General features: G+C 43.9%; 1 protein-coding gene across 1 annotated transcript; it reads left to right on the forward strand.

Moving 5' to 3' along the window:
- The first annotated feature begins 8,591 nt into the window (after positions 1–8,591).
- Positions 8,592–12,255, forward strand: LOC130357880 (protein spinster homolog 1-like). Its single transcript, XM_056560626.1, has 2 exons — positions 8,592–8,727; positions 10,663–12,255. Exon 2 carries the CDS (start codon positions 10,688–10,690, stop codon positions 12,200–12,202), a length of 1,515 nt encoding a protein of 504 aa, XP_056416601.1. The 5' UTR covers positions 8,592–8,727; positions 10,663–10,687; the 3' UTR covers positions 12,203–12,255.
- Positions 12,256–12,478: the final 223 nt, after the last annotated feature.

Consider the following 12,478-nt stretch of genomic DNA (forward strand, 5'->3'; position numbering starts at 1 on the left):
CCAACCTGGGGGCCTCCAGCTGTTGCAAAACTACAACTCCCAGCATGCCCGGACAGTCTTAAGCTGGGAGGCACCCAGGTTGGAAAACAATGGACTAAGGACCTACCTACCAAACCTGAGTGTCTCCAGCTGTTGCAGAACTATAACTCCCAGCATGCCTGGACAGCTAAAGACTGTCAGGGGAATGCTGGGAGTTGTAGTTTTGCAACAGCTGGAAGTCCCCAGGTTTGAAAATACTGACTAAGGCAGTGTTTTCAAAACAGTGTCTCTCCAGGTGGTCCAAAACTACAACTCCCAGCATTCCCGGACAGTCTCTAGCTGTCAAGGCATGCTGGAAGTTATAGTTTTGCAACAGCTGGAGGCACACTTATTTGTAAATACTGGTGTAACACTGGAGGCACACTGAATTGTAAAACTGGTGCTGAAACCATGATGACAGTGAGCGCACCGTGATTTACTGACCTGCAGGAAAAGCAGAAGGCGGCGAACAGAGAACGGGACACCAATATTGGAGCAACGGGGGAGCATAGACAGTTGAGTTAGTTTCTTTTGGAATAATTTTCATCCCTGGCACAGTGGATAAAACTAAAATAAAATACTAAAAAAGCCAGCAAGTAGAAGTAAAACGTCCGTCTTTATTCAGGGTTCTTCCTTAAAAGCCTTCACGGTGGCAGACAAACCGTGAACATATCAAAAATATGAAAAATTGCACAAACAGGGGGGGGGTCCCAAGCATGGTTGACGCGTTTCTGATCTATCGATCCTTACTCATAGCCTGTAGATCCTCAAATGAGGCACCCTTATATACTCCAGGGCATTTTCCCCATTCCCACAGGAAGGGGAGGAACAGGTCCACATCACATGTGCGCGTGATTAAAACAAAAACATGGGACCAAACACAGATAAATTATTCGGAGACATATCAGTAATGTAATATTAAATCTGTTTTGCTATTTAGACCATGGGGTTGAATGCAATTCAAAAGATAAATCCACATGATTTCCCTATTGTGGAGGGATCGAATATGGTCACCTCCCCTTTTATTTAGCTTCACCTTCTCAATGCCTGAGAACCTGAGGGAAGTGGTGTCTGAATTATGACATATTAGAAAATGTTTAGATATGTTAGAAATGTTCGAGCTTAAAGGGCCAGCAGCATGTCTAATGTGCTCTTGCATGCGTTTTTTAAGGGACCTTTTGGTGGAACCCACATATGTTAAGTGACACTGTGTGCACATGATTTTATATAAAACAAAAGTGCTATCCCAGTTTATAAAGTTGCGAATGACATGGCATTTTCCATCCACCGTACCTTCTATTTTCTGGCATTTTTCGGCAAAGGGACATACCACACACCGCGATTTACCGCACTTGTGGAAGCCCTTGGTGCTAATCCACTGGGTGGTAACACTAGCCGTGTCCACCATACTGGGAACAAGGAGATTGGATAGAGTAGGTGCCCGCCTCGCTGCAAATCTCACCTGACTTTATAATCTCCCCTATCATGGGATCTGTTGATAGCAAAGGTAAGTGTTTAATTACAATGCGTTTGATGTCATTAAATTCTGGACTGTACGTGGTGACAAATGTAGGACAATCTTGTGATTCAGTTGGTTGCTCACTTGTAAAAAGGGATTTTCGATCCATAGGATCCACTCTCGACCGAGCTTTTTTCAAGAGCCATCCAGGGTAACTTCGAGCCGCCAGGCGTGTGCATGCTGCATCAGCTTCCCTGCGGTAGACCTCGGCGGAAGAACTGTTCCGCTTAATTCGTATAAGTTCACCTACTGGTATGGCTCTTACTGTTTGTTTGGAATGGCATGAATTCGCCCTTCGGATGGTATTGCCTGATATCTTTTTTCTGTAAGGATCAACCTCAATTTTATTTGTATCAGGGTTGCCACGTAATATGACATCCAAAAAGGGGGTTTCACTTTTACACCATGTGTGGGTAAACGTAAGATTGAACCGATTATTATTGATATATGTCATGAATGCATCAACGGTCAGATGGTCAGACGACCAAATGATGACCACATCGTCTACATACCTCCCATACCATGCGAGGCATGTGGAAAATGGATTGGTGTCAGAAAAAATTAACTGCTCCTCCCACCAAAAAACAAAAAGCTTAGCCCGAGCTGGTGATGACTTTGCTCCCATTGAAGCACCCGTGCGCTGCAAATAAAAATTGTTACCAAACATAAAATAATTGTGTTTTAACACAAAATCTACCACCTCAATAATGTAATGTCTCAAATCCACAGAATATTTAGAAAATCTCATCAGTATATCCGAGATAGCTGATAATGCCAGGTTTTGTGGAATACTGGAATAGAGCGATTCAATGTCACAAGTAAGCCACGACAGAGAATCGCTCCATGTGAATTCATCCATGATTTTTAGCAAGTGCTTAGTGTCTTTGATATAACTTGGGCATTGCATAACCAGAGGTTGCAGTAATGAGTCCAATCACTCGCATAGGTGCTCGTTATGGGATCCGATCCCCGCCACGATCGGACGCATCGGCCGCGGGAATCGGTCCTTATGCAGCTTGGGTAGCGAGTGGAAGATCGGAATAATTGGAGCAGGCACGAAAATATAATCCACTTCTTTTTGGGTCAAAATAGATCTGGCTTTCCCCTCTTCCAACAGAGTCAACAGTTCTTTTTTAAAAGGTTCAGTGGCATCCCCACAAAGTTTAAGGTAAGTTTTATCATCAGATAGTAGATTTTCATTTAAATTGATATACAGTCCCGTGTCCATACATACTACCGAGCCGCCTTTATCGGCGGATCGGATCGTCAAATTTTTGTTTTTCTTTAATTTCTTTATGGCAGCAGCCTCCTTTTTATTCAAATTAGGACGAGTTGTATTGGACATTACTTTTGATTGTAGATTAACCAAATCTTTCATGATAAGGTCCTGGAACCAATCAAAAATTGCTGGTCTGGTCTGTATGGGGAAAAATTTTGGTTTTTAGTAGAGAAGGTATGTGCAGTATTCACTTCATCACAAATTGATATCCCACTATTTTCAAGGAGACAGAGATCTCTAAAAGCAATTTGTTCTGCTAACGTATGCATTAGTGGTAAATCAGGGTTTATAGAAAGATGAGGTGGGTCCGATGGTTCATCAGCATTTTCCACAAAAAAATGTTTCTTAACTGTTAAAGTTCTCACAAATTTATTTATATCCAAAATTGTCCGATAAACATCAAAATGATGTATAGGAGAGAAACCCAGTCCTTTCCACAGGACCGAGGTTTCTTCATCTGTAATGATTTGTGCAGAAATGTTAATGACTTGAAAATCCTCTTTTATTACTTTTTCCGCTTGTCCTTGTTACGCTCCGAAGCTCTTCTTCCTATGTTTTCTGCCACCGCGCCTTCCTCGTTTTTTGACTGTCTTCTCGCATTGCGATTCTTGTGAGTGTTCACATATTGCGGTTCTGAGTCCCCGCTAGTGTCCGTGGTATCTGAACAATCTGACAGGTGTCATCAGAGAGGACAACATTAACTTCAGAAGGTCATAAGTACTGAAAGGATTAAGATTTTTTAATAGAAGTAATTTACAAATCTGTTTAACTTTCTGGAGCCAGTTGATATATATATATAAAAAAAAAGTTTTGACCTGGAATACCCCTTTAACCTCTTAAGGACCAATGACGTTGTGGAACGTCATGGCACCCTGGGCTTTAAGGACCAATGACGTTCCACAACGTCATGGCATTTTCCGGTCTCTGCCGCGCCCCGGGCAGAGATCGGAACTGGATGCCTGCTGAAATCCTTCAGCAGGCATCCAGGGCATACGCCGAGGGGGGCCATGTAGGCCCCCCATGTCGGCGATCGCCGCAAATCGCAAGGGAAATCGCCCTTGCGATTTGCGGCGATACCGGGCTGATCGGGTCTCTGGGACCCGACCGCCCGGTAATTTTGCATGATCCCGGCTGTCACAGACAGCCAGGACCATGCTGGAGTATCGGAGCGAGGTGGCAAGCCTGCCACCTCCTCCTATACCCTGCGATCTGTCGGTTAGTTAACCGACCAATCGCAGGGGGGGGTGGGCGGTTACTTCCTCCCGCCCTGCCCGGCCCCTGAAAGTCCGGAGAGGACGGGAGGAAGACCGGAGGACGCGGCGGGGGACGGGGGAGTGCTGGGGACCGGCCCTGGTACTTACCTCGTCCCTGAAGACTCGGATCCAGACGATGAAGACGGCGGCGGAGGAGACAGGTGAGTAGATCTTCAGCCGCGGTCGGGCCCTTTACAGCAATGCACGTCGCCGTAAAGCGACATGCATTGCTGTAAAGGGACCCTGTAAACTACAACTCCCAGCATGCCCAGACAGCCCTTGGCGTCTGGGCATGCTGGGAGTTGCAGTTTTGCAACATCTGGAGGTCCACAGTTTGGAGACCACTGTACCCTTCCAGATGTTGCAAAACTACACATCCTCAGCATGCCCTTACTGTCCAGGCATGCTGGGATTTGTAGTTCTGTAACATCTGGCCCTTCAGATGTTGCAGAACTACAACTCCCAGCATGCCTGGACAGTTTTGGCATACTGGGAGTTGTAGTTTTGCAACATCTGGAAGGGCACAGATTGGGAACCACTGTATTAGTGGTCTGCAAACTGTAGTCCTCCAGATGTTGCAAAACTACAACTCCAAGCATGCTGGGAGTTGTAGTTCGGCAACATCTAGCTCTAAAGATGTTGCCGAACTACTACTCCCAGCATGCCTGAGAATGCTGGGAGTTGTGGTTTTGCAACAACAGGAGGCACACTGGTTGGGAAACATTGTCTGTTTCCTAACTCAGTGTTTCCCAACCCGTGTGCCTCCAGCTGTTGCAAAACTATAACTACCAGCATGCACTGATGGACTGTGCATGCTGGGAGTTGTAGTTTTGCAACAGCTGGAGGTCCCCCCCCTGTGAATGTACAGGGTACACTCACATGGGCAGGGGGCTTACAGTGAGTATCAGGCTGCAAGTTTGCGATGCAGCAAATTTTGCGCGGCAGCTCAAACTCGCTGTAACCCCCCCTGCCCATGTGACTGTACCCTAAAAACACTACACTACACTAACACAAAATAAAATAAAAAGTAAAAAACACTACATATACACATTCCCCTACACAGCCCCCCTCCCCCAATAAAAATGAAAAACGTCTGGTACGCCACTGTTTCCAAAATGGAGCCTCCAGCTGTTGCAAAACAACAACTCCCAGTATTGCCGGACAGCCGTTGACTGTCCAGGCATGCTGGAAGTTTTGCAACAGCTGGAGGCACCCTGTTTGGGAATCACTGGCGTAGAATACCCCTATGTCCACCCCTATGCAAGTCCCTAATTTAGGCCTCAAATGCGCATGGCGCTCTCACTTTGGAGCCCTGTCGTATTTCAAGGCAACAGTTTAGGGTCACATATGGGGTATCGCCGTACTCGGGAGAAATTTCTTAACAAATTTTGGGGGGCTTTTTCTCCTTTCACCCCTCATGAAAAGGTGAAGTTGGGGTCTACACCAGCATGTTAGTGTAAAAAAAAAATTTTTTTACACTAACATGCTGGTGTTGCCCCATACTTTTCATTTTGACAAGAGGTAAAAGGGAAAAACGCCCCCCAAAATTTGTAATGCAATTTCTCCCGACTACGGAGATACCCCATATGTGGGCGCAAAGTGCTCTGGGGGCGCACAACAAGGCCCAGAAGGGAGAGTGCACCATGTACATTTGAGGTGATTTGCACAGGGGTGGCTGATTGTTACAGCGGTTTTGACAAACGCAAAAAAAACAAAACCTCACATGTGACCCCATTTCGGAAACTACACCCCTCACGGAATGTAATGAGGGGTGCAGTGAGAATTTACCCCCCACTGGTGTCTGACAGATCTTTGGAACAGTGGGCTGCGCAAATTAAAAATTTTGTACAGCCCACTGTTCCAAAGATCTGACAGACACCAGTGGGGGGTAAATGCTCACTGTACCCCTTGTTACGTTCCTCAAGGGGTTTAGTTTCCAAAATGGTATGCCATGTGGGGGTTATTTTGCTGTCCTGGCACCATAGGGGCTTCCTAAATGGGACATGCCCCCCGAGCAAAATTTGCTCTCAAAAAGCCAAATATGACTCCCTCTCTTATGAGCATTGTAGTTTGCCCGTAGTGCGCTTCAGGTCAATTTATGGGGTACCTTCATTCTCATAAGAGATGGGGTTACAAATTTTGGGGGGTATTTTCTGCTATTAACCCTTGCAAAAATGTGAAATTTGGGGGGGGGAAACACATTTTAGTGAAATTATTTTTTTTTTTTACGTATGCAAAAGTCGTGAAACCCCTGTGGGGTATTAAGGCTCACTTTATTTCTTGTTACGTTCCTCAAGGGGTCTAGTTTCCAAAATGGTATGCCATGTGGGTATTTTTTGCTGTCCTGGCACCATAGGGGCTTCCTAAATGCGACATGCCCCCGAGCAAAATTTGCTCTCAAAAAGCCAAATATGACTCCTTCTCTTCTGAGCATTGTAGTTCGCCCGTAGTACACTTCAGGTCAACTTATGGGGTACCTCCATACTCAGAAGAGATGGGGTTACAAATTTTGGGGGGTATTTTCTGCTATTAACCCTTGCATACATGTGAAATTTGGGTGGAAACACACATTTTAGTGACATTTTTAAAACATTTTTTTACATATGCAAAAGTCGTGAAACACCTGTGGGATATTAAGGCTCACTTTATTCCTTGTTACGTTCCTCAAGGGGTCTAGTTTCCAAAATGGTATGCCATGTGGGTATTTTTTCCTGTTCTGGCACCATAGGGGCTTCCTAAATGCAACATGCCCCCCAAAAACCATTTCAGAAAAACGTACTCTCCAAAATCCCCTCGTCGCTCCTTCGCTTCTGAGCCCTCTACTGTGCCCGCCGAACACTTTACATAGACATATGAGGTATGTGCTTACTCGAGAGAAATTGGGCTACAAATATAAGTATACATTTTCTCCTTTTACCCCTTGTAAAAATTCAAAAATTGGGTCTACAAGAACATGCAAGTGTAAAAAATGAAGATTGTGAATTTTCTCCTTCACTTTGCTGCTATTCCTGTGAAACACCTAAAGGGTTAAAATGCTGACTGAATGTCATTTTGAATACTTTGGGGGGTGCAGTTTTTATAATGGGGTCATTTATGGGGTATTTCTAATATGAAGACCCTTCAAATCCACTTCAAACCTGAACTGGTCCCTGAAAAATTGTGATTTTGGAAATTTTGTGAAAAATTGGAAAATTGCTGCTGAACTTTGAAGCCCTCTGGTGTCTTCCAAAAGTAAAAAATCGTAAATTTTATGATGCAAACATAAAGTGGACATATTGTATATGTGAATAAAAAAAATAATTATTTGGAATATCCATTTTCCTTACAAGCAGAGAGCTTCAAAGTTAGAAAAATGCAACATTTTCAATTTTTTCATCAAATTTTGGAATTTTTCACTAAGAAACGATGCAAGTATCGACAAAATTTTACCAATAACATAAAGTAGAATATGTCACGAAAAAACAATCTTGGAATCAGAATGATAGGTAAAAGCGTCTTAGAGTTATTAATGCTTAAAATGACAGTGGTCAGATGTTCAAAAAACGCTCTGGTCCTAAGGTGTAAAATGGCCTGGTCCTTAAGGGGTTAAGTCCCAGGATGCCCTTGGTCCTAGTGGGGTTAAAAGGTCAAAAGATTAAAATATATAAAGTAAGAAGACACTGTGAAGTACTGGGATATACTCGGCAGGCCTGGAGAAATATTTTTCTAAAATATGTTTTTATGTACTTGATGTATTTCTAGGTGTATATTAATATATATATATATATATATATATATATATATATATATATATGTCAAAGAAGAAAGCAGCACTCCTAAAGCGTGAGTAGCTGCTTCCAGGATCCTGCATACATAGTTCCAAGGAAAATGCTGTGGCACTCAAGGTATGGTGAAAAAATGAAAACTATTTATTCATCCCAAATGTGCAAAGAGCAACGTATCGATGGTCTCACACCATCATTATCAAGTGGCTTCATAATGATGGTGTGAGACCATTGAAACGTTGCCCTTTGCACATTTGGGATGAATAAATAGTTTTCATTTTTTCACCATACCTTGAGTGCCCCAGCATTTTCCTTGGAACTACGTATGCAGAATCCTGGACCCGGACCCTAGCTGGAGGCAGCTACTCACGCTTATAACTATATATATATATATATATATATATATATATATATATATATACACACACAAATCAAAAACTATGTTGCAGTCTCTTGTAATACCTTTTTTATTGGACTAACAGAATTTTGTAGAGACAAGCTTTCAGGATTCCTTCCTTTATCAAGTCCAATAGACAAGGACTAATGATCAAAGGACTTTATAAATTATCAGGGAGGAATCCCGAAAGTTTGTCTCTACAAAATTCTGTTAGTCCAATAAAAAAGGTATTACAATCTGCATCACTGGACTAATACGGCTACTCACATTTACTATACAGATATACACATACCTGAAGATGGGTTAGAACCCTGTGATGTCACACATGCTTGTGATGATGTCACCGTAAGCTGTACAAGGAGGTGCGCGCCGGCTGCAGTCTCTTCAGTGTGTTTTGCATTCACAACCTGTGGTGCAAAGTGTTTGTTTGAGAGTTTCTATTTGCGATAGAGAATTCAAGATTTTGACCGTTCCTTGTCTGAAGAGAGAACCACAAGGTAAGTCTCAGCCTCTTCTATTCATACATACACAGGGCTTTTTGTTTGACAGGTTTTTTTTATTGTTGTTGCTTTTTTTTTAAGCAAAAAAAAAACAAGAAATTAATTTCCAAAAGAAATAACAAAAGTTATATTTCTCATAGCAATGTGACAATACTTGGCTTAGGCATTAAACATAATAAAACGCACAGATAGTATCATGACCAGAGCTTTTTCTTGCAAAACTGCTAAAATGCAATTATGCCCAAAAAAGCCCCCAAGAAAAAGAGCCCTAATTCATGAAGTTCTAAAAGATATAAGTCTATGAGAAAGATTTGGTGGTGTAGTAAAAGAATAACAGAAAGATTAGGGCAGAAATATAATATTATATAATAGAATTCTGTGTGTACTAACAATAGAAATACTCTGGGTAATCCGAAAGGGAAAATTTTCAAATCAACTAGTGGCAGAAAGTCATATAGGGGACAGATAGATCCCAATGAGGTGGGGTAGGTTCATTATTAGTAAATGTATATAGCAGGATAGCCCAATTGTATCTACAGTATGAAGTTCACATGGCCCAGTGACCATACAGCCAAGCCCTTATAATCCACCATTACTGGGACAGATTCAGGGTTATCAGATATTACTATGACCGGAGAGGTTCAGGTTTATCAGATATTACTAGGACCGGACAGGTTCAGGGTTATCAGATATTACTAGGACCGGACAGGTTTAGGGTTATCAGATATTACTAGGACCGGACAGGTTCAGGGTTATCAGATATTACTAGGACCGGACAGGTTCAGGGTTATCAGATATTACTAGGACCGGACAGAATCAGGGTTGTCAGATATTACTAGGACCGGACAGGTTCAGGGTTATCAGATATTACTAGGACCGGACAGGTTCAGGGTTATCAGATATTACTAGGACCAGACAGGTTCAGGGTTATCAGATATTACTAGGACCAGACAGGTTCAGGGTTATCAGATATTACTAGGACTGGACAGGTTCAGGGTTATCAGATATTACTAGGACTGGACAGGTTCAGGGTTATCAGATATTACTAGGACCGGACAGGTTCAGGGTTAACAGATATTACTAGGACCGGACAGGTTCAGGGTTATCAGATATTACTAGGACCCGACAGGTTCAGGGTTATCAGATGTTACTAGGACCGGACAGGTTCAGGGTTATCAGATATTACTAGGACCGGACAGGTTTAGGGTTATCAGATATTACTAGGACTGGACAGGTTCAGGGTTATCAGATATTACTAGGACCGGACAGGTTCAGGGTTATCAGATATTACTAGGACCGGACAGGTTCAGGGTTATCAGATATTACTAGGAACGGACAGGTTTAGGGTTATCAGATATTATCTAGGACCGGACAGGTTCAGGGTTATCAGATATTACTAGGACCGGACAGGTTCAGGGTTATCAGATATTACTAGGACCGGACAGGTTCAGGGTTATCAGATATTACTAGGACCGGACAGGTTCAGGGTTATCAGATATTACTAGGACCGGACAGGTTCAGGGTTATCAGATATTACTAGGACCGGACAGGTTCAGGGTTATCAGATATTACTAGGACCGGACAGGTTCAGGGTTATCAGATATTACTAGGACCGGACAGGTTCAGGGTTATCAGATATTACTAGGACCGGACAGGTTCAGGGTTATCAGATATTACTAGGACCGGACAGGTTCAGGGTTATCAGATATTACTAGGACCGGACAGGTTCAGGGTTATCAGACATTGGTAACCTCAGGGAAGACGTCTCCATATAAAACACTTATAGAGAAGCGTCTTCTTCTGAGGCTGCGATGGTCTTAGTGTTATCTTGTGGTTCTGTGCTGGACATTTCTGCTCTGTATGAAGGATCTATTGTATAATGACAGGAATGATGACGTTGTCTAATGTGTTCACTTATCTCTCTCTCTCTAGTGTTTTCAGACTCTGACCTGTGACCATGGCCTCTCCACAAGACCCATTGCTGAAGGAGGAGGAAGAAGCAATGGAGGACCATAGTGATATGGATGTAGAAAAGGGCAATATCCCTGAGAGGCAGAACCTGCCATCTCTAAGCGTGATGTCCACCGCACGTTCCATCATCACCGTAGTGATCCTCGCCTTTGTTAATTTGCTCATCTATGCAAATCGCTCCAGCGTGGCGGGGGTGCTACCTTATATACAGAAAGCATATGACACCAATGCTAGTCTGTCCGGCTTATTGAATACATTGTTCATTGGAAGCTACGTGCTGGTCGCACCAATTGCCGGATATTTGGGCGACCACTGTAATAAGAAATATACTGTTTGCGCAGGAGTCATCGTTTGGCTGAGCATGACACTTACCCTGTCATTCATCCCTGACGGGTACTTCCTGCTCTTCCTGCTGACAAGTGGACTGGTTGGGGCCGGAGAGGCGACTTTCTGCACCATCGCCCCCTCCATCATTGCAGACCTTTTTACAAGTGACCAGCGGACCCGCATGCTGAACGTGTTTTACTCCGTCATACCTGTTGGCTGCGGACTAGGATACATCATCGGGCCCAAAGTGACTGATGCAGCAAGGGGCGATTGGCACTGGGCATTTCGGGTCACCCCTGGCCTGGGCCTCATAGCTGTGGCTTTGATGATTTTGGTCACAAAGGAGCTTCCAAGAACGACTACAAACGGGAAGAAGAACAACAAATCCCAGAAGTTTGCCAAATGGGCGACAGATCTGAAAAAACTATTTAAAAATCGAAGCTTCATGTTAACCACCATGGGATCGACGGCTGTATCCTTCATAGTGGGAGCCATAGGTGTATGGGGTCCGTCATACCTGACCCACGCACGAACACTCCTACAAGAGAAGGACCCTTGCCGTGCTGAACCGTGTGACTATCACGACATCCTAATATTTGGTGTGGTTACAGTCGTTTCCGGCATTCTGGGAGTTGTAGCAGGGACGGAGATAAGTAAAAGATATCGCAAATCCAACCCACGGGCGGACCCGCTTGTGTGTGGATGCGCGATGATGCTCTCCGCCCCTTTTCTTCTGTTGGCATTGACTTTTGGCAACATCAGCCTCGTTGCCACGAACATCTTCATCTTCATCGGAGAGACACTTCTGTCAGTAAATTTCACCCTCATATCTGACATTATACTAAAAGTAGTAACTCCGTGGAGGAGATCTTCAGCCCTGGCCGTGCAGATGACAATCTATCACCTCCTAGGTGACGCCGGCAGCCCGTACCTCATCGGCCTGATATCTGACACCTACGAACGAGGATATGCCAAATCCCCTCTTCTGAAATACCGCAGCCTGGAGTATGCCCTCATGACCTGCACCATAATGGCAGTCATCGGAGGGGCCTTCTTCATGGCCACGGCCCTATATATAGAGAGGGACGAAAAAGAAGCAGAGATGGAATCAGAACCTCCGTCATCCTCCTCCTCCTCACTGCTTCCTGCCGATGAGGACCGCGCTTCAGACTGAGGAAAAGTCATTGCTTACCTTTATCTCGTTTACTTCATTAAAAAAAAAAATTAAGAAAAAAATAACTGCATTTGTTCTATGTTCCACTTTACCCCTTATTCTCTACCCAGGGGCGGACACAGACAGCAGAGGGCCCTTGTGCAAAGAATGTGCCTGTGCCCCCCCCCAAAACATCAATTGTTCAGCACCCCCCCTCCATGTGTCACTTACTCAGGTGGACCCCCATATGTCACTTGCTGTATAAGTTTCTAATTATTTATTAAGGCCTCCCATATG

This window comes from Hyla sarda, chromosome 2 (assembly GCF_029499605.1).
Source record: "Hyla sarda isolate aHylSar1 chromosome 2, aHylSar1.hap1, whole genome shotgun sequence".
NCBI classification, from domain to species: domain Eukaryota; kingdom Metazoa; phylum Chordata; class Amphibia; order Anura; family Hylidae; genus Hyla; species Hyla sarda.

Coding starts and splice junctions, on each gene's coding strand:
- LOC130357880 (XM_056560626.1), top strand. CDS start 10,688: ATGGCCTCTCCACAAGACCCATTGCTGAAGGAGGAGGAAGAAGCAATG.